This window comes from Thermobia domestica, chromosome 11 (genome assembly GCF_964235325.1).
Source record: "Thermobia domestica chromosome 11, izTheDome1.hap1.1, whole genome shotgun sequence".
Taxonomy (NCBI): Eukaryota; Metazoa; Arthropoda; class Insecta; order Zygentoma; family Lepismatidae; genus Thermobia; species Thermobia domestica.
The window spans coordinates 24,347,314-24,375,161 of NC_137464.1; the positions used below are offsets into that span (position 1 = coordinate 24,347,314).

The 27,848-nt window shown below is 36.9% G+C and overlaps 1 protein-coding gene across 5 annotated transcripts in view; it reads right to left on the bottom strand.

Annotated features, from left to right (window-relative positions):
• Positions 1-27,356, bottom strand: part of Nrx-1 (Neurexin 1) — a 962,813-nt gene extending 935,457 nt beyond the window's left edge. For 3 of the 5 annotated variants that reach the window (XM_081730243.1, XM_081730244.1, XM_081730241.1), the window contains exon 1: positions 25,655-27,356. In XM_081730243.1, coding sequence (XP_081586369.1) covers positions 25,655-26,359 — 705 coding nt within the window. In that variant the 5' untranslated portion in view covers positions 26,360-27,356. The remainder of the gene's footprint in view (positions 1-25,654) is intronic. The other 2 variants (XM_081730246.1, XM_081730242.1) reach the window with 1 other exon arrangement.
• Positions 27,357-27,848: the final 492 nt, after the last annotated feature.

The window sequence follows — 27,848 nt, forward strand, 5'->3', positions numbered from 1 at the left end:
TTTAATAGAAAGTTAAAACAGAAGATAAAATATACACTGCGGAGGTTGAATCGACAGAAAAAAAATACTGCAACTTAATACCCTTACCGTTTTTGCTTTACGCAGATTAGTGTTGAACCCGAACCGTTTTATCATAGGGTGTTGCGGTTTGCTATGATATGTTCTCTTGACCCCTATTATCATTTGTGTTCTAAGGCGATAAGTGTTAAAACCAGAAACGGTTAATTTGAACCACTTCCGGTTTGAATACACGGTTAATAGAGAAGGCAGAACTTATTCTTGGGAAGTTAATTGTTAAAGACCCCATCTCGACATCTTTTAACCATTTTTGCTCTACGAAAATCAGTAATGAAGCCGGAAGTAGTAGCAAATTTGAACCACATCCAATTTTGATAAAGTGTTCGGGATAGTTATGCCGTTTACAAAAAAAAAAATCACATTTCGATATCTCTAACCGTTTTTGTTCTGATACTTGTCGACAGACAGAATAACGGACTGAAAAAGCAGTTCTACAAACTTCGGTCACTTTATGCATAGCATACTTTGAAAGTATATAATAATAATAATAATAATAATAATAATAATAATAATAATAATAATAATAATAATAATAATAATAATAATAATAATAATAATAATGTAATTTGTCATCCTTTACTCCTTGAGGAGCTCCTTCGTGACTGAACTCTTACAAGTAAACCTTACGTTTGGGTGAATCGAGTTGCTGACTGAGACACATATGAGAAAGTAGTACTAAATGTGGTCAGTATTTCAGTGAAGTTGTAGGTGCGAAGCTCCAGGGGTTCAACATGCACGGTAGTGCATGGCAGCCAAGTTCCGCGAAGAAAATGAACACTGGCCTGCACTGCCGTAAGCATATTATACACGAACAAGAGTTTTGGATAAAATCGCCGATTTCGAGGCTTTGTAAAAATGATTCTATTAAGGGCAGAAACATGAAATTTAGAATGTAAGGAGATATCCCACAGATGTACTCATATGCCAAATCTCACATTCTTACCTTCAACCATATTTGAGTACTGGATCCCCAAAATATGCAGTTTTCAGACTCACTGACTCACTGACTCACTCATCAAATTGATTAGGTACTTCCCAAAGAGATAGAAACTTGAAACTTTGCATAAAGGTACCCTATAACAATTGGAGTATGGAAAAAGTCCAAAATCTGAGGAATGTGCTATGGGAAATTTTTTATAGGCAAAAAACTGTCCTTAGCCAGGAAAAAAATCGTTTCACTCACTCACTCATCAAATTGATTAGGTACTTCCCAACGAGATGGAAACCTGAAACTTTGCATAAAGATACCCTACAATAACATGAGTATGAAAAAAGTCCGAAATCTGAGGAATGTGCTATGGAAAATCTTTTATGGGCAAAAACTGTCCTTAGGAGGAAAAAAATTGTTTCACTCACTCACTCATCAAATTGATTAGGTACTTCCCAATGAGATAGAAACTTGAAACTTTGCATAAAGGTACCCTGCGATAACTTGAGTATGAAAAAAGTCTGAAATATGAGGAATGTGCTATGGGAAATGTTTTATGGGCAAAAAACTGTCCTTAGCCAGGAAAAAAATCGTTTCACTCACTCACTCATAAAATTGATTAGGTACTTCCCAACGAGATGGAAACTTGAAAATTTGCATAAAGGTACCCTACAATAACATGAGTATGGAAAAAGTCCGAAATCTGAGGAATGTGCTATGGGAATTTTTTATGGAGAAAAAACTGTCGTTAGTCAGGAAAAAAATCGTTTCACTCACTCACTCATCAAATTGATTAGGTACTTCCCAAGGAGATAGAAACTTGAAACTTTGCATAAAGGTACCCTACAATAACATGAGTATGAAAAAAGTCCGAAATCTGAGGAATGTGCTATGGGAATTTTTTATGGGCAAAAAACTGTCCTTAGGAGGAAAAAAATCGTTTCACTCACTCACTCATCAAATTGATTAGGTACTTCCCAATGAGATAGAAACTTGAAACTTTGCATAAAGGTACCCTGCGATAACTTGAGTATGAAAAAAGTCTGAAATATGAGGAATGTGCTATGGGAAATGTTTTATGGGCAAAAAACTGTCCTTAGCCAGGAAAAAAATCGTTTCACTCACTCACTCATCAAATTGATTAGGTACTTCCCAAGGAGATAGAAACTTGAAACTTTGCATAAAGGTACCTTACAATAACATGAGTATGAAAAAAGTCCGAAATCTGAGGAATGTGCTATGGGAATTTTTTATGGAGAAAAAACTGTCGTTAGTCAGGAAAAAAATCGTTTCACTCACTCACTCATCAAATTGATTAGGTACTTCCCAAGGAGATATAAACTTGAAACTTTGCATAAAGGTACCTTACAATAACATGAGTATGAAAAAAGTCCGAAATCTGAGGAATGTGCTATGGGAATTTTTTATGGGCAAAAAACTGTCCTTAGCCAGGAAAAAAATCGTTTCACTCACTCACTCATCAAATTGATTAGGTACTTCCCAATGAGATAGAAACTTGAATCTTTGCATAAATGTACCCTATAACAACCTGAGTATGGAAAAGGTCCGAAATCTGAGGAATGTGCTATGGGAAATCTTTTATGGGCAAAAAACTGTCCTTAGCCAGGAAAAAAATCGTTTCACTCACTCACTCATCAAATTGATTAGGTACTTCCCAACGAGATGGAAACTTGAAAATTTGCATAAAGGTACCCTATAACAACCTGAGTATGGAAAAAGTCCGAAATCTGAGGAATGTGCTATGGGAATTTTTTATGGAGAAAAAACTGTCGTTAGTCAGGAAAAAAATCGTTTCACTCACTCACTCATCAAATTGATTAGGTACTTCCCAAGGAGATAGAAACTTGAAACTTTGCATAAAGGTACCCTACAATAACATGAGTATGAAAAAAGTCCGAAATCTGAGGAATGTGCTATGGGAATTTTTTATGGGCAAAAAACTGTCCTTAGGAGGAAAAAAATCGTTTCACTCACTCACTCATCAAATTGATTAGGTACTTCGCAAGGAGATAGAAACTTGAAACTTTGCATAAAGGTACCCTATAACAACCTGAGTATGGAAAAGGTCCGAAATCTGAGGAATGTGCTATGGAAAATCTTTTATGGGCAAAAAACTGTCCTTAGTCAGGAAAAAAATCATTTCACTCACTTACTCATCAAATTGATTAGGTACTTCCCAATGAGATAGAAACTTGAAACTTTGCATAAAGGCACCCTACAATAACATGAGTATGAAAAAAGTCCGAAATCTGAGGAATGTGCTATGGAAAATCTTTTATGGGCAAAAAACTGTTTTTAGCCAGGAAAAAAATCGTTTCACTCACTCACTCATCAAATTGATTAGGTACTTCCCAACGAGATGGAAACTTGAAAATTTGCATAAAGGTACCCTACAATAACATGAGTATGGAAAAAGTCCGAAATCTGAGGAATGTGCTATGGGAATTTTTTATGGAGAAAAAACTGTCGTTAGTCAGGAAAAAAATCGTTTCACTCACTCACTCATCAAATTGATTAGGTACTTCCCAAGGAGATAGAAACTTGAAACTTTGCATAAAGGTACCCTACAATAACATGAGTATGAAAAAAGTCCGAAATCTGAGGAATGTGCTATGGGAATTTTTTATGGGCAAAAAACTGTCCTTAGGAGGAAAAAAATCGTTTCACTCACTCACTCATCAAATTGATTAGGTACTTCGCAAGGAGATAGAAACTTGAAACTTTGCATAAAGGTACCCTATAACAACCTGAGTATGGAAAAGGTCCGAAATCTGAGGAATGTGCTATGGAAAATCTTTTATGGGCAAAAAACTGTCCTTAGTCAGGAAAAAAATCATTTCACTCACTTACTCATCAAATTGATTAGGTACTTCCCAATGAGATAGAAACTTGAAACTTTGCATAAAGGCACCCTACAATAACATGAGTATGAAAAAAGTCCGAAATCTGAGGAATGTGCTATGGAAAATCTTTTATGGGCAAAAAACTGTTTTTAGCCAGGAAAAAAATCGTTTCACTCACTCACTCATCAAATTGATTAGGTACTTCCCAACGAGATGGAAACTTGAAACTTTGCATAAAGGTACCCTACAATAACATGAGTATGAAAAAAGTCCGAAATCTGAGGAATGTGCTATGGAAAATCTTTTATGGGCAAAAAACTGTCCTTAGCCAGGAAAAAAATCGTTTTACTCACTCACTCATCAAATTGATTAGGTACTTCCCAATGAGATAGAAACGTGAAACTGCATAAAGGTATCTTATAGTGACCTGAGTATGGAAAAAGTCCGAAATGTGACGAATGTGCTATGGGAAATTTTTTATAGACGAAAAATTGTCCGTAGCCATTAGGTACTTCCCAATGAGATGAAAATGTGAATGTCTACACGAAGGTAGCTTATAATGGCTTGAATATGAAAAATATCCGAAATTTAAGGAATGTGCTATGGAATTTTCTATGGGCAAAAAATTGTCCTTACTCAAACAGAGATCGGTTCATTTACTCACTCATCATTGATTAGGTGCTTCCAAATGAGATAGAGTTGAAACTCTGCATAATGGTACCTACCTTATGTAATGACCTGTAAAGGTTCCAAATTTAAGGAATCTACTATGGGGACTTTTTATGGGCGAAAAACTGTCCATAGCCATTAGGTACTTCTTAATGAGATAAAGATGCGAGACTTTCCATAAAGGTACACTATAACGACTTGAAAATGAAATTTAAGGAATTTGCTACGGAAATTTTTTCATTAGCAAAAAAACTGCCGTTACAATCAGAAATCGGGAACGATTCCGTTATTGAACACATCATGTGCATAGTGATAATGCTGTCGATCGTCTGAGTGGTCGAGTTGGTGCCCTTCTCGCTGGTCTATTGGCTACCGCGTGCGCCTTTGGTGAATGGGGTCCTGGGTTCGATTCCCGGTAGAAGAGCCTTTGGAATCTTAACTCTCCTCGATGTTTCTGTGTTCGTGTCCTTGTCGTTCTAGGTTAAGAGAAAAATGAGCTAAGGTCACAGAAAATCCGTTATCCAGATAGCGGTATAGTGTACAAATATACGGGATCCTTATGTTTACTACAGCAATCAATACTTAACATACGTTATCCATATGCTACATACGTACTGCCCTCTTTCCCGCTTAGATTTTACACAATGTCGTTGCAGGATGTCTGACATCTAACAGTCTTCCGTACATTACGTACGTCAGCTATAAGTTACATACGGCCATCTGTATGTGAGATCCTGACCGCCTACATAAAGTCTTTTCGTTCGTGTAGAAATTACGTTTATTCGGAACACTTATACGGAAAGTACGTTCAAATATACTTTTTCAGTTATACGTTAATTGTACGTTAAGTCCAACAGCTACAGGATTTACACATGTAACAAACGGTTTTACGTACGCCACATACATTTTTTCTCACTGTGCGAGTAAAATAAGTGAAAGCTATTAATAAGTAGTTAAGCAAGTCAATGAGGCACGTTCTGTGAATCAGTTAACTTTTAAAACCGTGGACTAAGACACGTACATACTGCCGTAAATTTCGTGGTTGGAAACCCAGACAAGGAAAGCCAATATTTTGTTTTTTTTCAGTGAATATTTTTCCTTTATTGCAGTCATTGGTATTAAATAGATATTGAAATTAATTTGATAAGTAAGATAATGTTGAGGTGAGAATGTTTAAAATTAATGTAGTTTGCGAAGAAATGAGAAATCCAATTGTTCGAATTTACGTGAGACTAGCAACAAAATGTAACCGATTTCGTAAATATATTGGTACCAGAGTTATATTATAGTTATCACAGTCGTTATGTAAAAATGTTCTTGATACTTCGTGTCTCCATCTGTGAACAGTGTAAGAATCTCTTACGTATCAGCCTTTTCATCAACAGTGAATTTCGTGCCTTTGCTCTTCATATTTCCTGAATTTGCCCTTCGGGGGTTCGCCTCCACACCCTCGCCTTTGCTCGTCCTACTTCCTCACACCTCTTAAGCTTACAATTCCCGAATTTCAAGTTTCTTTTCCTATTTCAACTATCCAAAAGATAAGATTTTGTATTCCACGAAAACGCCTATTTAAATAACATGGTGATTTCTTCATCTCCCTTTATACTCCTTAAAAATTTAAAATATTCAATTTTAGCAATTTTCCTGTTGGTTAGTCCCGGGAGGCTACAATGGTGCCAAATTACATCATTCTAACTCTGCCGGAAGTGCCTAAACATTTTGGGGTGTAGAAGACGTCCAATATAAATAACATGGAAAAGTTTTTCTGTTCCCCATAAAACCACTCTAAATTTATATATTTTCATTTTTACTGACTTCCTCAGGTAATACTAACGAAAACGTTGAAGCATACCGAATTTCACGTTTGTATTCTAATTTCAAGTACCTAAAATATGAGATTATAAGTCCAAAAAAGGCCTATTTAAATAGCATGGGGAATTTCTTCATCTCCCCTTTAGACTCCCTAAAAATTAAAAATATTCACTTTTGGCAATTTTTCTGTCGGTTAGTTCCGAAAAACTACAATCACGTCAAATTTAATCATTGTAACCCTACAGGAAGTGCCGTATAATTTTGGGGTGTAAAAGGTGTTCCATATAAATACGTACCATGGGAAAGATTTTTCAGTTCCCCATAAAACCACTCTAAAGTTGGAATTGTTTATTTTTACTGATTTACTTAGGTAATACTAATGAAAACGTACAAGCATACCGAATTTCAATTTTTCGATTCCAATTCCAAGTTTCTAAAACATGAAATTATATGTAAAAAAAAAAAAAAAAAAGACCCATTTAAATAACATGGGAAAATTCTTCATCCCCCTTCATCATTTCAACTTTCCACGTCAACCGGAAGCATCCCTTTAATTTATGTCAGTTCATGTAGTTTTATGTACAGTTAGGATATGTTGGTGGCAAATATTATTAAGTTTACAAGCTATTTGAAAGGTGTATATCATTGGAAGGAAAACCCGAGGCAGTATGAAACTGCGCAACATGCGCGTCATGTAATGAACTCCGTAATTTCGCAATGTGAAAAGGTAGAGAACAATTAAGTATATTGAAACACCAGCTATGTCTACTGATGTAGCAGCGAGGATTCAGCATCAAGGGTTTTGGGCCCTGTTGATACTCTTCGTATTTATGTGATGAGAAATGAGATGTTAGCGATCGTGATTTTGTAGTTCGGGTAAATGAATTGGAATCTCGTTTGGACATAACGCTCTGACAGATATTTAATAGAATAAATCATCTCCGTTGTTCTAGTGGCTAGCATGTGCGCCTTTCCTGTACAATCTCTTGGGTTCCATTCCCGGTGGGAGAGCCCATGGGAACTAATGTTGTATGTGACACATTATGACTCCTTTAAAAATGTACAATTTTAAATTTCAATCCAGCAATATGCCACAATTGAGAATCCCAAGATACGATATTGACATTGTGAACTACAAAAAGAAGTGAAATATGAACAAAAACACCAGAGGTGCAAAAAGTGCAGCCAAGTTCGTCAGCCTCAAAAAGTGTTGAGATGAGGATGGACGAGCCAAGTTCCTTGGCCACTGCATCTGAAAATAACACTGGAACTTGGCGCGAGGTGTCTAACATATTCGAATACATTAAGATGTCTGTTCCTAGTTTCACGATCGCGACATTTCAGCCCTAACTAAGGCTAGTGGTGACCCCCAAATCCACCACTCTCACAAACACCATCACTAAGGCTCGTTAACTTCATTTACTTTGACACTTCGTGGAGGAATATAAGTTTTCCTTGTCTGGGTTTCGAACCACCAATCTTACTGCAATATACTGTATATGTGCCTTAGCGCCTTAGCGAAGTTGATATTCTTAAGGTTGGTGGTGGTCCCTAACCCACCACGCCCACCACCACTATCCCTAAGGTTCCTTAACATCATTTTCCTTGACACCTCGCGCCAAGTTCCAGTGTTCGTTTCAGATGCAGTGGCCAAGGAACTTGGCTCATCCATCCTCATCTCAACACTTTTTGAGGCTGACGAACTTGGCTGCACTTTTTGCACCTCTGGTGTTTTTGTTCATATTAGGAGATACAGCTACCAGAACATCACATGGAACTACAGAATACAGTTGGAGGTAAAAGCTCTGTAAGACCTCTTGTAACGACAAAAGGTCAATAACAAATATATGGGTACATGTTAGGACTAGGGAGAAGCCATATAGTAAGGGTATACCTGACGGCGGCCATCTTGAAATCCGCCATTTTGAATTAAGGTTAAGTTTTTAAAATAAGAATAGGGTCATGTGATACATGATTTAAGTCGCAAATTTAATCACAAGAACAATGGTGACGTTAATTTTGATTTACGCGCAATTGGTAAAAAGTTACAGGGAAATTAAATATTGTTGCAGCGAGAAATAGATGTGAACAGGATACAAGAAAAACAAGGAAATGGCGTGCAAGTATAGCATCAAACAACTAACATTGTAACGCCACTATTGTATTTCTGATTAACTTCTAGCCCGAAGTAATCTATTGCATTACTCTATTCCCATTTAATTTTGTGCTGGTTAATGATAAAGCAAAAATTGTTATACCGTTGGATTTATGGTAAAATTTGCTATTAACAAGGTGTCACTGTTATGCGTTTTGTTTAAAACTTGTCTGATTCAAAATGGCGGATTCGAACATGGCCGCCATCAAGGTAACTGTTACCATAGACCTAATATTTATCCAACTGCTTTTTATTTAATTATTATCTTAACACAAAATTTACAAGGTGGGGTAAAGGACTAATACATATGCTGCAACAATATTTAATTTCCCTGTAACTTTTTACCAATTGCGCGTAAATCAAAATTAACGTCACCATTGTTCTTGTGATTAAATTTGCGACTTAAATCATGTATCACATGACTCTATTCCTATTATAAAAACTTAACCTTAATTCAAAATGGCGGATTTCAAGATGGCCGCCGTCAGGTATACCCTTACTATATGACTTCCCCCTAGTCCTAACATGTACCCATATATTTGTTATTCACCTTCTGTCGTTACAAGAGGTCTCACAGAGCTTTTACCTCCAACTGTATGAATACTATTCTGTAGTTCCATGTGATGTTCTGGTAGCTGTATCTCCTAAACCCCTGGAGCTTCGCACCTACAACTTCACTGAAATACTGACCACATTTAGTATCACTTTCTCATATGTGAATCAGTCAGCAACTCGATTCACCCAAACGTAAGGTTTACTTGTTAGCGTGCGCGTATTTGACGTGGCAGACTTAGGTTCGATTCTCGGCGGGAGCTCGTATTTCGAATTCCACGCTAATCAGTAGGTTCTGTCTCATATAGCCTCGCTGCTGAAAGGTACGTTAAACTCAAAAATCAACTCAAGTTAACTTTAATTCTTGAATCACTGAAGTATTTGGAGAATTACAAACACTTCCGTCCAAACGAATGTTGAACCTGTTGTTATTATAAACAATACAATTACATAAACACGTATTTTGTCTTATCATAGATTGAAATACCAAACACTGTGGTTTGTTTATATATATACAACTATTAAGAGAAGAATTCAATAACACAGATATCGCTTTCTGTAAGAATAATACACACAAATAAACATTTCTTACGTAATATGCACTTTAAACGTTGTTCAAAATAAACATTCTGACCGAGACACAATCAATTAATGATTTCCTTTTCCTCTTAACGGGAAAAGAGCACGACATACTTCAGTCTGCATGTTGCTAAGTATGTGTTTCGTGATATGGTAGTCGTTCATTGAATAGAGTCAAATATATTTTGTTATTCGTCTGTCTCCTGAAAGAGTCAATACATTGCGTTATATACAGAGCCGACGAGACAAAAAAATGAAGCATGTTACTTCTTTGCGTGCCTACATATATATATATATATATATATATATATATATATATATATATATATATATATATATATATATATATATATGTGTGTGTGTGTGTGTGTGTGTATGTATGTATATATGTATGTATGTATGTAGTCTTGTGGGCAATGACTATTTCTACGAGTAAAAGGACAAAAAGATACTGATAGTCATTAAAAAAATGAATTATCACTAAAATCATTCTGCAAATTCAGTTTATTTGAGGTAACATTCGGTAAATGACATTTATGACCCCGTGCTGCCAGTTGCCTGTTTTGTATACCAATCTTGTGTGAATGACACGTTGTAGGTCAAGGTCGCCTGTAGGGAGGAGGGGGGCAAGTCGTGTGTGTATTTGCTTACTTCTGGAGTTTCGCAAGGACTTCGGTTTTCGATGTCAGTGGCGCACCCACACGAGGGGTCCACTAGGTTCGGAACCCCAAAATTTATAACTTCACTAATATTGATACACTTTCTTAACACAATTATATTTGTTTAAGAAAGACATTATTGATATAGACCAAAAAACTTGATTTTAGACCTCGTTTCTGCTCTTATAAAAATTATGCGGCCCGTGGTGGCTGAGTGACAAAGCGTTCATCACTAGTGCATGAGGTCCATGGTTCGATTCCAGCTCGCGCAAGTTGAGCTTTGTGATGGACAAATAGCGTGTGAGAGGATTTTATCGGGGTTCTCCCGTTCCCTCCCGCTTTATACATTACACCGTTTCATTCATTTCTCATCATAACTGTCCTCTTTAGCCTAGCCGGCATAACCGTGGGACGTAAAACAAATTTCACTTCATTTTTTTTCCCAGATGGCAATTACGGTTAATAGACGTTGGCATTAGAACTATCTGTCAGCGTAACAATCGAAGTAACTGATTGATGAATTCGTAGAACAATGCTAAGGGTTTCAAGTTAATCTGCGACGTTGCCACATAGTGAATTTTTTTATTCCCCATAGCGGCTGAAGAAGGCCCTGGAGAGTATTCCGTTATATAGCATTTTTGCTTTATTTTTACCCATAGAATAGCTTTCTATTGACCGTGGGCGATATATATATATATATATATATATATATATATATATATATATATATATATATATATATATATATATATATATATATATATATATATATATATATATATATATATATATATATATATATATATATATATATATATATATATATATACACGTAGATGTGCTATTAGAACTTCTAATGGGGGCACGGTGGCTCAGTGTTAGAACGCTCGGTTCTGGGGTACCTGGTTCGATCCCCCAATTAAGTAAGTTTGTGGTGGAGGACGACATCGCGCCGGTGGGTTTTCCTAGGGTATTCCCGTTTTCTCTCACACTCTCATTCCACCAATTCTTACATCAACATTCACTAGCCTTAATCATCCGGCTCCCTTGGTCTTAAAGGCATATGCGTGGGACGTTAAACTAAAGATTTCATTTCATTTCATTTTTAAATCTTTTAAGAATCTTGAAATATCTAATAGGAACCATTTCACAAGTTTAACAACAACGAAAAAGCACAATTCAACAATTACATCTTTTTATTTCTCCTTTCATTGCGCATATGAAGCAAAGCAGAATCACAATAACCACTTTGTGCTGATTGTATTTTTGCAACACACTCCCTTAATGCTGCGTGATCGAGTTTATTTCTCTCTCTCTCTCTCTCTCTCACACACACACACTCTCTCTCTCTCTCTCTCTCTCGCTTTCTCCCTAGTACGTTATGTGAGATAAGTATCCTGTATGGTCATGCAATTCAGCAATGCGTTTGCCTTCTGCTGGTTTGCATAATACTTCAGGTTATCGACAGAAATGAGAGCAAACAAGTCACCTCATCTTGACCTCATAACATGTACAGCGTATGGAATGTCCTATTTTTAAGACTCGACACGAATACTTTCAGCCATTCAAAGTTATTACTACTTAAACAATTCTTGCTTATTGTTTTCTTTATGTATATGTATATACGTACGAATAATGAAACTTTAAAAAAAAATCGTGAAGTATGTGTATGCCTAGCGTAATTATTTTTGTTCCTATAGTAACCAAAGTCTTAATTGGAATTACAGTAAAGTTTCTGATAGTCTGTCGTAATTCTTATATTTAAGAAAATTCACTAACAGTGTGCAAGAAGCAAAGTAAACTTAATAAAAAAAAATCATAAATATTTGCTTTCCTTTAATATTATCAACGAGTGGAGAATTTCCTTTTTAAATTCGAGACGAGATTTTTTTTTTTTTTTAATTTTTCGAGTCTTGTGAGCAACACTAGTTCACTTAAATCTTAAATCTCGATTGTACAAACATAATGAAGAGCTTTCATCAATATTTAAAGAAACCCAAGTCACTATACAATATACTCCAATCAGTGGCGTATTTACGATTTTGTTTCGGGGAGGGCTTTGCTAAGTTTCGGGGGGGGGAGGCTTTGCATGAAAATCTGAAAATTGTGCAAGATATTTCATATACTTTACTATAGTAAGTAAGATTTCGGGGGGGCTTAAGCCTGGAAGCCCCCCCGTAAATACGCCACTGACTCCAATAATTAAATGATTTTAAATGTTCTATGTTGCTATGCCACTCCTTTCTGACTGATTTCTTCTAACACCCATTGTCATAAGCAGGATTATGTAATACGACGCGAATATGTCTGTATTGTTTTCAGTGAGATCTGTTTGCAGTGTGATGGAACACGGTGGCTCAGTGATAAACAGTGGTCATAGTCCAGTGAATTAAGGTCGATCGAATGCGTATCATAAGGCTCAATCCACCATGAGTTCCAGTCAGGGGCGGATCCAGGACCAACTTCTGGGGGGGCGGTGGCGGTCTGCTACTTTTAAAGGCTTCAAACTTTGGGATGGGTTTTATTTATATATATAAAATAAGAAAGCTTCCTCCTTCCCCCCTGGATCCGCCCCTGGTTGCAGTGTCACGAAAAAAGCACAGTTGTTTCTAAAACTGTCCTCAAAGTTCCCGTGTTTTTGTCCTTCTCAGAATGGATTACGTTTCGTATAAAATCAGATGAATTAAATGTCAAATAAACCCTGCTAAAGAGAGGCAAACAGATTCAAGCGTATAGGACATTTGGCGAGGAACATTTTGCACTAAGGAAAGCTGCATATCCTGTGATTATAGGCAACCAATATTTCTTTGCTACTGTGCAGGTTGGAAACAAGTTAGGAAATATTATAAAATTTAAAAGGGGCTGAAAATAACCACCGTTAACGTGAAGATGTTAACGGATTAACTCCATTAACGAACTCGTCCAAAATAATTGCAATAAGAAAATCTATTTATGCTTGTATCATAGGCAACCAATATTTCTTTGCTGCTGTACAGGCTGCATAGAAGTAGGGAATATTATAAATTTTAAAAGGGGCTTTAACAGGAAAGGATTAACTCCATTAATAAACTCGGCCGAGATAATTGCAATAAGAAACCCTATTTATGCTTGTATCATAGGCAACCAATATTTCTTTGCTGCTGTACAGGCTGCATACAAGTAGGAAATATTATAAATTTTAAAAGGGGTTTTAACAGGAAAGGATTAACTCCATTAATAAACTCGGCCGAGATAATTGCAATAAGAAAATCTATTTATGCTTGTATCATAGGCAACCAATATTTCTTTGCTGCTGTACAGGCTGCATAGAAGTAGGGAATATTATAAATTTTAAAAGGGGTTTTAACAGGAAAGGATTAACTCCATTAATAAACTCGGCCGAGATAATTGCAATAAGAAACCCTATTTATGCTTGTATCATAGGCAACCAATATTTCTTTGCTGCTGTACAGGCTGCATACAAGTAGGAAATATTATAAATTTTAAAAGCGGTTTTAACAGGAAAGGATTAACTCCATTAATAAACTCGGCCGAGATAATTGCAATAAGAAACCCTATTTATGCTTGTATCATAGGCAACCAATATTTCTTTGCTGCTGTACAGGCTGCATACAAGTAGGGAATATTATAAATTTTAAAAGGGGCTTTAACAGGAAAGGATTAACTCCATTAATAAACTCGGCCGAGATAATTGCAATAAGAAAATCTATTTATGCTTGTATCATAGGCAACCAATATTACTTTGCTGCTGTACAGGCTGCATACAAGTAGGGAATATTATAAATTTTAAAAGGGGCTTTAACAGGAAAGGATTAACTCCATTAATAAACTCGGCCGAGATAATTGCAATAAGAAAATCTATTTATGCTTGTATCATAGGCAACCAATATTACTTTGCTGCTGTACAGGCTGCATAGAAGTAGGGAATATTATAAATTTTAAAAGGGGTTTTAACAGGAAAGGATTAACTCCATTAACAAACTCGACCGAGATATATATACTTTTTTTTTGCATTATAAGCAACCAACATTTCTCTGATACTGTTCAGTTTGCATAGTAGCTAAGGAATGTAATGGATTTTAAACGGGAAATGGAAATCCCACCGTTACCGTGAAGATGTTAGCGGATTAACTCCATCAGCGAACTTAACCGAGACAATCATCTATTGCAAAATAGAGAATTCAGAAATTGGTCTCGTTCAACAGTTATCACGTAGAATAACGGAAAAACAACAATACAATGTTATAAGTATGTCACTGCACGATTCTATTAAGTACAAGCAATCCCGGTTGGAGCAAACTGAAATAAAAAATAAAAAGTAGTATATTGGCCCCGTCGGGCATTTTTGGGTTCAATTCTAGATTATGAGAGAGATTGTGGTGCGCAACTACATGTTCATGGGTTCTCTCGGAGTTCTCCATTTTCCTTCATTCTCATTTCACATTTTTTTTCATAAAAACTCTTTCATGAATTTTCCTAAATAAAAGATTACCCTGCGACGTTAACTGACGTATTTAATTTTTTCTTCCACCGTGCATTGAACTCGGGTCCTCATACACTAAAAGCTCGCGTGCTCTCTGAGCCTAGATTCCCACTAGACTAGACAAAGAAGGAAGTTCTGTGTTTATTAGTGAAACTAGAAATTGATGAGGAATGGAGTCATGACTTTTCTATAACAGAAATAGTTATTTTAACAGAAATCAGTGAAACGTTACATAGTTCCATCTTGAGAAATAGAAATTATTATTTTGCTCTTGCTGATGATTTTGAGTTTAACGTCCCTTTCAACAGCGAGGCTATACGAGACGTAGACCTACTGATTAATGTGGAAATCTAACCAGATGAGCTTCCGCTGGGAATCGAAGCCGGGTCTCCCGCGTCCCCTAACGGCACAATTACATAGCAGGCATATGCCTATCATGTTCCCTTAAGTACGTGGGAATGTGCCCAGTATGTGCCTTATGTACCTTTGAGAGAGAAATCACATAGACGGCAAGTGGTAGTCACAGTCTATGTCCGCCCTTAAGCACATGCCTAACATGTACCTGGGGGAACTTACCTAGTATGTTCTAGGTATGTTCTTCCCCATACCGTAAGCGAAAATTACTACCCCAAAATATGTTAAATCGCCTTTATGCGTAATTTGTTTACATTAAGGTGAGTCTAGAAACACTTAAAAACAAAACAAGCACCCGGGGATGTGCGCGAACCTCCAATCCTTTGATTACTAGGCGCGTGCTCTTCTGACTTTTTTAAATTGTATTTATTTAGAGCAATATAGAATACATTCTGTGCTACAGTTGCGTGAGAGACAATTATAGAGACATATTTGTGTGGTTAGGCTTAAATCTAAAGAATAATAAGAACACCTAAAATTACAATACGAACAACATTATAGTTTAAAAGTAAACATCGAGAGTCACCTGGAGAAATCGAGCGAACAATCTTCGCTCGTCTAGGTGAGTAAATTGTTTTTTCCGAACTCGATTCAAGTATGCCAAACATAGATGTCGGTCACAGAAGGGTTGGTAATTGTCTATAAATAAAATAGTAGAGCAGATGAGTCAGGTAATTGCTTGTTGTTTGGTAGGCGGGAACCACTGAAATTCCGGAAATAAAAGGAGATCAAAGGTGAAATATCTCCCTGAACAGCGACAAATCAGCCCAAGAAAGGAACACAGAGTTTGCCACGCAGGTCGTGCAGCCGTGCATCGTGTGTATGGGTGTTCTAAAGTGTTTACCTGTGGACAGAAGTCACATATGTCGGACGTACTCCTACCAATCTGTAACAGTCTGGCTTTCGTGACAGTCAAGTTGTTGACTAAATGATACCAGGCTTCTCTCATTGGGAATGTAAGATACGGCTCTTGAATGGTACGCCAAATAGCAGGCCAATTGTGGTGCGATTCTCTGACTTGACATAGTGGGGTGACATTTATCACTTCAGATTGCAACAATGTGATATAGAGAGATTTAGGAGTCCAAGACGTGGAAGAATTTTCACTCGGAACCATCGACCAGGCCAGGATGAACTGTAAGATTATTGTTGGGCACGATTCGTGAAAACGAACGTAGGCAGGATTGTTACCTGGCCAAAGGCGATCTACCCAGCATTGGAACCATTGCGCAGTGTGGAAGGAGGCATGTTCCAGATGATGGAGGGCGAGCATGTAAAAAGCTCGACATTTGTGACGCACACTGATTAGATTTAAACCGCCACGTACAGACGGAAGATATAAAACGCGTCGTTGCACGCAGAACATGTAGCCTTGCCATATGAACCAACCAAATAATGAATCAATTTGGCGCGCATATTTGTCGGACAGTGGAAAAAGACGCGCTAGAAACCAGAGTTTGGAACTAATGTAAATATTCAGATAGTGAATGCGTTGAGCTAGAGTAAAAGTTCTTGAGCGACACATTGCTAAGTTTATATGCAGCACTTGGAGTATTGGCTGCCAAATATGGTCGTAAGACGTGCGGTATGGGACTTGAAATCGTAAACTTAAAATGACTGATTCTGTCGTGCAAGTCAGAGAGGTTAATACGTCCCTGGGAAGCAAGGTCTGAAAGTTATTGACCGTCAAAAGAGTTTTTTTTGTGTGAGTTAAGTTCTTCTTTTGGGCTAAATTTGAGCTCCATTTTCCAGGGACGACTGGTCTGGTGAATGGATTAGTGATTGTTGGTAGCATTCCTGCACGGGGCCCAGTAAGTGTCGCGGCCAACAGTCCGTAATGCATTTTCACTGTCCATAGTCCTAAGGAAAGTAAACATCATCACACTATAAACAACTCACATCATCACACTATTTAATCTCACACTACATATTTATTTATTTATTTATTTATTTTGTAAAACAGATGTTAAATAAATTACGAAATGAAACCGACAACACCAAAAAGAATGTGAATAAATAAGAATGTTAAAAACAGTGAAGTTTGAAGGGATGAATAGACAAGTCACATAAATGGAAATAGGTAGGAAGAAAAAAGAATAAATATAGCAATAGAAATATATAGTTAGTGACAGAAATAAATTTGTAGATAGAAGGAAGAAATAGATTAAGGAATTATTGGTAGATGGAAACTGTCCGCATACGAGCAATTCATGGCATATAGCGCCATCTATAGAAGAAATACTGTATCAGTTTCAACTATCTAGCTGCGTCACTTCGTTGGAGGCAATTGTTTGGAAAAGTTGCCGTGCGCTGAGTTCGATTACTGCATAACAACGCTCTAGTCCACACGGCTGTTACCAAAGCTCAGTGCTAAATTTGGGCTGTAAGGTGGATGCTAAATCTTCTACAAACCACAATATTTCACTGCAGGTTAATACGTTTTCCTCACAGATGGCACTATATGTCATAAACGGCTTATTACCAGGCAGTGGCGTGATATTGCAGTGTCAGGCCGAAAGCTTTTGGAAATGCCCTAGTATTTTGACCGGAAGTGGCAGGACTCAAAAACTTCCGGGTTTTAACGTAAATCGCTATAGAGTAAGAAAGGTAATACATATTCAGAAGTAGTTGCCTGTAATCAATTAAGCCTCAGAAGTATATATTCCATCTTCGCACTACTACCGCTTACAGTTTCTATCAGGGGCGTCATTTAGGGGGGTAGGAGGGGGAAATTGCCCCACTAAGAGTCCGAGGAGTACATATGTTTTAATGGATTGTCTACTAATATACAAGTACAAAACATAAAAGTTTTATGTCGATAGTGCTCTTGCCCCTCAAGCGAAGTCTGAAATGATGCCCCTGGTTTCAATATTAATTGAGAAATTATTATGCCTTTAGTAAAAGTTAAATATACCCTAAAATAAAAATCGATTACTATGGCAACACTAAAGTTTCTGAGTAAGGGTGGAGAGTCAGTAGAATTGCATTGGGGCACCAACAAACCGAACTCCTTTATGTAGTCTACACTGAGAGCTTGCTGCCTGTTAATTTTTTCTGTAAGACTTCAGAAAATTTCAGTGGAAAGAAAGTAGGAAAGGACATCATTCAAAGGATAATTACATGGAGAAAGAGAAACAAGTAGAGACATTATTTCGGAAATTATCGTCGAAGGAGCTGTAAATACAAAAGCAAGAAAATAGAAGGATGGAATAGACGGAGATTATACACCAAAAAGTCCATTTAGTTGTAGTGCGACATCTTCAAATTCAAATTTTAACTAGCTCAGAATTTCGTCCAACTAAGAAAAAAAATTGAAGAGGGCTATTTCAAAATTTGGGCCAGTTTGATCACCTGTTGTGCGACATCTTAAAATTCAAATTTTAACTAACCTCAGAATTTTGTCCATTTTTGTCCAATTTGAAGATGTCGTGCTACAACTAAGTGGACCCCTAAACAGGCTTAGACCTACGCTGAAACGAACGTTCGGAAAATCATGGTACGATGTTTGTCAATGCATTGTTTCTTCCAGACCTATTTTTTTGGGGGGGCACTGCCCCCCTAGGACTCTGAGAGTGCCCCCCGGAGGAAACCAAAATAATATGTCTACAATATAATAATAAATATAGAAGTACCAGCACCCCTGGAACAGGCCCGTATCCAAGAGGGCCGGGCACCCCTAAATTTTGGCTGTCCCCCATAAAAGTTCACGGTAGGCTTGCAAATGAACTATAATATGGTGATGAAGTATAATATGATTGGGTCGGGCCCCCCCTAACTTCTTCCGGCCCCCCTAAATTTTGGGGCTGGCTACGGGCCTGCCCTGGAATACTAATTGTACCCTCCCCGGAACATTTTTTCTGAAAGAAGGACTGGTTGCACCATTGCAGAAACTTAATGAAACAAGTGCTCAGTAGTTGGAAGTGTTGGACAAAAAGTTATTCCCTTTATTTATAGGATTGGTTTAGTTTTATACTTCAGATATATATTACTTTGTGTGGTTGTTTTTGTTGGTGTTTATCTACTACTCTATTAACCTTGGTGTTTATAACATTTAAATGAAGAGATGAGCTGAGAACTCAAATGAAAGAAATCGAAGTGTGTTTGTACAATTATCGTGGGGGTTAGATCAGATACCCCAGTATATGAATTTACCAGTTAGTTCGAGGTTGTATAATACACACAGTCCATAACTGGTAGCTTGTTTGCTAGGTCTTCTAAAACAAGGATGAAAATTATGGTTTAAATGTTGTCCACTAGATGTACTAGCAAAAAGAACCTAGCAATTAACGCAGAACATTGGACGGAATCAACTAAACAAAAAAGCATATCAAGTGTAACTTGGCATCGGACTGAAAAGAACAGGATCGAGATTTGTAACACCTCTTAATGCTGCAAAAAGAAATTATTTTATTGTCTCTGTTCCGCAATTATCAATTAAATAACCTTAGTGTGCTAAAGAACTCACGAAAAGCTTATGTAAATAGAAATATTCGTTATACATATTTATTCACATATTTTAAATTTAAAAAATACGGATTATTACAGATAAATGTACAGGCATTTCGATTTTCCGACCTGGCAACGCTGCTTGGCAGATTTACTCAATAATTACTTCTACAATTTTAACATCGTTTAACGGAAAAGAAATTGTCCAAATAGGAGACACACCTATCGATAGCTTCTATTGAACTAAGCAAAATGAAATGAAAAATGGTGAATTCTGATGTGTAGTTTTTGAGAAAACCAAAAATTCATTTATAAACCAAAAAAAATGATGTACGATAATCATGGGTTAATTCCTGGTAATTCTGCTTTTAATAGATGGTTAAGAGAGATTATACCTATTCTTAGAACCCTAAATCAATTTTAAAAATAAACAAGTTTTCCTTTTATCATTTGTATTTTATGTTGGTCAATATTAAAACCGGAATTTGTAGTAGATTTCCATCACTTCCGGTTTTAGAGGAGAGTCAAGGATGGAAATTACATGTATTCTTGGCGAATTCTGTCGAGAAATTTGAAGCTTAAAATAAATAATAAACGATAATCATGCCTGTTGTTCTGTATGATTATGAAAATGGTCGCTTACTCTGAGGGAACAACCTAGATTGAAAATATTTGAATAGAAGATCCTGAAGCGAATATTCAGACTCAAGACGAACGGGAAATGGAGAATGGCGGAAACTTTATAACGAGGAACTACATAATTTATACCGCTTACCAAACATTGTTAGGGTCATCAAGTCTAGACGGCTTAGATGTGCAGGTCATGTAGCCAGAATGGAAGAAAGTAGGAACGCTTTCAAAGTTTTAACTGGAAGTCCAATCAGAAAACGACCTTTAGGAAGACCTAGGCGCAAATGGGAGGACAATATTAAGATGAATCTCTCAGAAATAGGAATACAAAGTACTGTTGGAGACAAACTTAGAGATCTCTTACACTAACCACTACCCATTTTCCCCCACACAACAGAGGGCTGATATTAGGCAGCACGTACGCTGTCATTCTCGTCAATGTTGCCGTACTTCCGTAACATTTCATAAACTGAACAAAATTCAGCATTTTTTTTAAAAAAAAAAAAAGCAATGAATACAAGATAAAAGAAAGGGATAACAGAGAGATTGGCAACGTTGATTTTCAGGTAACGGGGGTCATAAATCTCTAACAAATGTCTCCAAGAAGAGGACGGAGAGTTTTAAGGACTTTCCAGATTCCAGGAAAAAAGTATCTTTAACTGTGTCTGCTAACAAACTGGATCCAGTTGGCTGACAGAAGTCAATGGAGAGCTTTTATGTACCCTGTATTGAACCTCCGGGTCCTATAGGCTATAGAGTTAATTTAGTTAGGCCAAGGGAGACGGTGATTATGGCAAGTGAATGATGATGGAAAAATTAGTGTAATGAAAGTGTGGAACGAAACGGGAGTACTCCGAGGAAACCCACGGACACAATGTTATCGATCACAAACTTACTTTGACTGGGATCTAACTAGTTGACTCCATATGCTAAAGGTATACCATCTTGACTTGACACCTAGTCTTCCGTTCCGAGCGCTGCTATCGGCTGAACTAAGGCTTTCTCGCTTAGCAACAGCTGAACCCTCATTGGCTCAACACGTGAGTGTGTCGAGGGTGTGAGCCTTAGTTCGCATTTTTGCCACGGCTCAAGACAGTTTGGCAGCACTATAGTTGATCCCCTCAAGCTAGTTAATAAGTACTTATAAAAATTACAAATCTTAATTTGCTTTTTTTTAAGGTCAAAAGTGGACTACCAGCCTTCACAATAATTGTTTGCGAACTAGGGAGGTGAAAGCACTGACAAAACTACAGTACAAGCGAAAACGCTTTGTAAAGAAAGAAAAAAAAGTAACTTCTTCATATGGATCATTGTTCGACAGCGATTTCACAGTATGTCAATACATTAGAGAAGGCATTTTTCCTGTGTCCTTGGACCCTACGTTGGAGTAGGCTCATGATATTGCGTAAAGTTGCAAAATATGTGTTTAGTTAAAGGTCATCACTATAGCGAAATTAAACTACCGCTAATTTTAGAGTTTTTCTGTAATATCTTCAAAACAAATAAAAATATTCGAAAAGCAGAAACGTGGTGAAGTAGACAATATTATTTTGCATGTGATACCTTTACCACAATTCACCTATCTGCTTTCGGTATGCTGCTATTTACAGAACCCGCAAAAAAAAAAAAAAAAAAAATGCTAAATCTCTCTACAGTTGCAAATCGAAAGCAAATAGATTGAGTTGTGATAACGGTATCTCATGCAAAATCGTATTGTCTAGTTCACTACGTTTCTGGTTTTCGATTATTATTTTTTTTTAAGATATTACGGAAAAACTGTAAAATTAGCGGTAGTTTAATTTCGCTATAGTGAAACCCTTAAGGGCCAGGATTTACGTTTTGATAATCTTTGCTATTTTAGTACTTTTTAAAGTTTTAATCCAAGTAATATCCTGATCTGAACAAAACTGAGAAATAAATCATTAAAGTAAATAAAGACGTGTAAGTGAAATATTTAAACATGTGAATAAAACAAATGACGCATTTCTCCGGTATATTTCACTTACATCATGCATACATTTCATATTATAGAAAAATAGAATAGCAGCGATGGTGGGGAAAAGTGTTCTTAGGTAAATAGATTGCGTTCCTTTGTATGTCCTTCAGCAATGAATAATTTTTCAAATCCCTTATTGGAAGAATATTACTGCGTGAAACAGAAATATGGAATTAGCGAAAGTTCAGTGAAAAACGAAAAAAAAACAACTGGAAGCACTCATAATGGGAGTATGGAAAAGAATGGAGAAAAATAGCTGAGTGAAACGAAAAATCAGTGAGGAACTGTTACAAAAATTGAAAAAGAAAAGTAGTGGCAATTTAAAGTCCGAAAGAAAATGGAAATTTTTTTGAAAGATTAGGTATAGTTAGTTTTAATTGCAGTTTTTCTGTTAATCAATGTGTAAAACTATACTTGAGATACACAATGTCAACGTCCAACCTAGCCATTAATATCCTTCGGGAGAGAGTAACGTTGGAAATTCCTGCAGGCCCTCAGTTTTTACTTTCTAGATCCACCATTGTAACCACTGAAATTAATTTCTTTTTCTAATACTAGTGTACAGTAGCAAAATATTTGGACTGATCACTACGTTAAAATGCCCTGTTTATCAGGATGCAAATCCCCATAAGGGCTTGGCAATAGCGTCATTACAGTTTTTACCAAGGGGGGGGGGGGGGCAAGATGCTTCACTAACAAAATAATTTCACGTTTTTTACTATTACGTTATTTATATGCAATCGACTAAAAGGTATGGACTTCTCCAACTCACGGGGAGGGGATAATTGTCCTCCTCTTGCCTCCTCAAATGACGCCCTTGCGCTGAGAAAAATACGTTGTCTGAACAGCAGTATATTGTTCAAATATACGGAATCCGTATATTTACTACGCAAAATTGTATGATGGCATACGTTATATGTATGCTACATACGTACTACCTTTCTCTTGGTAGATGTTACATCATGCCGTTGCAGGATGTCTGACATCTAACAGTCTTCCGTATAACATATATCAGCTATATGTTATAAACGTCCATATGTGATATCCCTATTGCCTATACAGTTCTTTCTTTCATAGAAAAGTACGTATAGATGGAACACCTAAACGAAAAGTATTATAAAACATATTTTTAATTATACGATTTCTGCATTACGTTATATATAATGGTACGTTAAGTCCCAAAACTACAGGATTTACGCATGTACCTACGTTTTTACGTTCGCCACATACGTCTTTTGTTTTCTCTGTGTGAGAGTTTGGCGCAATTGCACAAATTGACATCTCTTCCTAACAAATATACCATCATCCCACCAAATTTACTATTATGCCCCTCTAAATGTTTCCCTCCTTAATTTTACCACTCGCCAATGTGATTTTACTAGTTTGAATGAAAAATTAATTTCTCCCAAATAATATCATAAGCACAACTTGTATCCTAAAACCTGCTTGTGGATAACTCTGCCAAGGCCAGCAAATGTCGAGGGGCAGCAAATTCTGTCATAACTATATTACCTAGATATTTAAAACAAATATTTCTAGATGGAATCAGACTTCATGATGATGGTAGTTAAATTTACTAAGCTGATATTCTATTTGAATATACTACATTCATAAATCATTTTTAGGTTGCATTAGTTTAAGGTCACAAGGACAGTGCTAAAGCAAATACTCAAACCAGTGGCGGACCTGGCCCGGGGTTGGGGGGACTAGTCCCCCAGTTTTTTCAGTAAAAAAGATAATTTATGCTATTATTTATTTATTTTTTTATTTTATTTTATTTTATTTTATTTTTTGAAAATTTATAGTAAACTCAGGATAAACCTATCATAGTCTGGGTTCTGGCACTCCCCCCTCCGCACAGTTTTTACTTCCTAGATCCGCCTCTGGATCAAACAAATCCAAGCATAAATTGTTTAATTGTTGTCAAATACAAGAACTCAATTCTCGAAAAGTAGCGAACACCTGTTCCATTTAGTTAGTTATCACAGTTTTGATATGAAAACTAGTCTTGTCTTTGTCACAAACAGGTTCCTTATCATTACAGGTGGAAAGAACTTTTTAAAAAATAACAGATGTAGAAGGAAAGTCAAGAAATAAACATAAAAGAGCTGGTTGCAATCGAATTACGAACTGATATATTGAGATTGAAGCTTGATATTGAACTCTATAAAAAGAATTATCATCTTTCCTTTGCGGATGTATTTGCTTTATCTTTTACTAACATAATAGTTTATTATTTAAAGAAGAAAAAAAAACAGAAACTAGGTTGTATTTGTAGCGTTAAAGCCTTTCTGAGTACGAGTACATTTTCCCTCTCCTTCGTTGTTCAGGATGGGGTTGCAAACTTAAAATCCTGACTTTTAAGATTTGTTCTCTCTGGAGAAAGGGGGCGGCAAATTGCCTAGGACCAGCCCTGATCCCTGCTGTCCATAATATTTCAACTAAGGATTAAATTATAACATCACCTGGAGGAATAGGAGCTCTTAAACAAATGCCATTTTATATCACATCACTTTTTTTCCCAACGTTAATCGCCTTTAAATTATTTAAATATTAAATGAATATAGTATGATATATGAAATACGGGAAGGTTGACAAACAGAAGGAATTAACAACCAATAGCAGCTAAGTTACTTACATCTCATAAATGTATGATGCAGTGAAAATATAATTAGCGCGGTGATAAATATTTGCGACTTTTAATAAAGCGGTTTGGTGAGGGTTGCGGCTCCCCTTATAAAATTGGTCTAGCCGGGCTCCCTTTGATTTTTAGCTTGAAAAGAATAAAGAACATAATTTGTGATAGAGTTATATACTAATTTCAAAAAGTAATTAGAATTACAAATATTTTTCCTCTCCAGATATATTTGAATGTATGCGAAGTATTATATTCAAATATCAATATCTACATATATATATATATATATATATATATATATATATATATAGATTATTGGCGCAAATCCCGGGGGATGAGAGAGACATGTTCCCCAATCTTGGAACTGGGGATTGTCCCCTAATAATCCGATTTGATTGAGGAGAGAGAGAGAAATGTGATGATTTATCCGACTGCCACGGAAACTGAGATGAAATTGAGGTTCCTTGTTGCATAATTTACAACAGGTTCACCTTAGAAACCAGATTCATCCATCGTAATATCAGTGTAATCTCCTCCCTCTCAGAATAAGCCTCAAATCTGCCTTCCATTGTTGAAGACAACTCTGCTCTCTTGATCCTCCACAGCATTGTTTTTCAACTTCATAAATATTTTGAATATCCCTTAAAAGAGATTATGGGAACGATCCTACCCGTGCCCCCACAGTGTTGACAGATTTGCGCCAAAGATAAATATAGATAGATATAAGTAAGCAATTTCGTAAGAATCTTACCTCAGAATATTTGAGTTCCTGCCTCCTTGGAATTCCATCTTCGCCAGCGTACACCAAGTTTCGTATACTTCCGAGGAATCTTGGTTCAAATATCACACTAGGCAATGCTAAGTGAATAAGTCTAGTATTATACCAACTGGGCACACCACCAACATATACATCCGAATTTTTAGACAAATGACCAAAGTAGAATTCTTTGCCCTGTGATTTTCTGGTCTTGGAAGCGTAGTCTACAGTAAGAGTTGTTTCTTCATTATTTCGCTTGACTTCAACTTTATGCCAGTGCCCATCATTGAGGCCACGACCCACTGTGATGACCTGTGCCCCTCCTCCGAGGTTGTATCGGAGTCTGAGGGCTCCCTCAACGAGCTTAATCTCAAAGAAATCATATGTCCCACCGTCATCAGTATAAAGTAGCAAGCCATTGTGCTGATCCGTTTTAAACTCAAATTCCAAACTCCCATTAAGTCCAGCATTCCATTGACCGAATTGCGCATACGAGGTTTGCGACCCTTCCAGTACTAGGGCCGAGGTCAAGGTCACTCCAGAGAGGAGCAGAAGGAAGAAGGGCAATACGGCGGTTAGTAGACGCATCGTCGTCGATAGTGGCCTCGGACGACGCCCGGTATTCGCTCGCGGTCCTTGGCCGGTCGCTTCTGTGACACTCTGAATGAAAATCAAAGACATGTCAACTCCTGAAAACATCTACTTCCCTGCCCTGTTTCAAATATTTTTTAAAAAGTCTATCCGTGACCCCAATTTTACGTTGGTCTTTTTGGATCAATAAATTTCAACACAGATATAGAAAACGAAACTGCGAGTTCGACACTGAAAGTGCAGAAATACGCGGAGAAAGGCAAGAAAAATGCATTTATATGGATACAACGCACCATTGGATCATACAAATCTTCTGCCTGTAATATTTAGTAAACACACAATACACAGTAAACTAGTTTTAGCATATACTAATGAAACGAAAGACGAAAAATAAAGAAAATTTCCTTCATTCGCTGTATTTACTACAGGGAATCAACTCGGAAAGCCATACGATCTGAGTACAGAAAATTAAACTATTTGCTGTTATTTAAGTGTTACACACAATGAACTTTGTCACAATTTCACTTCTGTAGTTTAGTTTCTATTTCCATGACCCTACCGACATTATCTGTTCACTTACACTAAAAAAGAAAATTCTGATCTATAACTATGCTATATAAGAACTGTCAAAAGCACGTTGTTAGTATGGGAAGTCTCTGAGTATTTGATAATTCTTTTAGTGTTTCCAGTTTTGAATGATTATTCCACACATTTGTTCACTGTTGCTGTGTTGATTCCCCCCCGAATAGCAAAATAAAATATATTTACGAAGTAACTAGGTTACACATATTTTTCGTTAGTTGAAAAAATGAAAACACGCATAAATATATTACACACACTCACACACTCTTGTGGTCACACACGGTAACGGGCTATGTTTTAGTATGTACAATCATTAATTCACCATCACACAAATCTATAATCACGATAATAATGCCGGAAATATACGTCAATAGATCGAACTAGTGCTCGAAATAATACACCATTCGTACCGACCCGAGCTTTTCTCGCCACGCTTCTGTAGTATATAGTGTATGCGAATGCGCCCTCACTCTTTCCTTGTATTCATGAAACACACACCATTGCCCTTCCCCCCTCCTGCGGGGCTCCCAGCATGCACTTCGCAAGCGCGCTACTGCTTCCTTGCTGCTTTTAGGAGCGCGCGGGGGTGGTTGCTGAATTAAAAATAATGGCGCAAGATGGCTCCACTTGTAAAGGGCGAAATTTGACTCGTTCACTGCGAGACTGGAGGCTACGTCAGCGCATATCGCTCAGGATTGCTGCAGAGAGACACTTCTCACTGGATTCTGGTCCGTAAAACGTCAATTTTTGACAAACAAATCTTATATTGTATTAATATTAGATTATTCTTTGTGTGAGGACAAAACATGGCGCCACGTTAGAAGATTTACGTAATCTGTTTACTTATTTTTTTATTTTTTTTTTTACGATTGCTTTACTGTACTTTGTCGGCGATAACGATAAAGAGGGCATCTCTTGGTAATTAAGATATTTCGTTTATTTAATTGCATAGCCCCTTATGTACTTTTAGCCCATAGGCTTGTAGGCGCCAGTTGTACAGTATTCGCACAAGGCT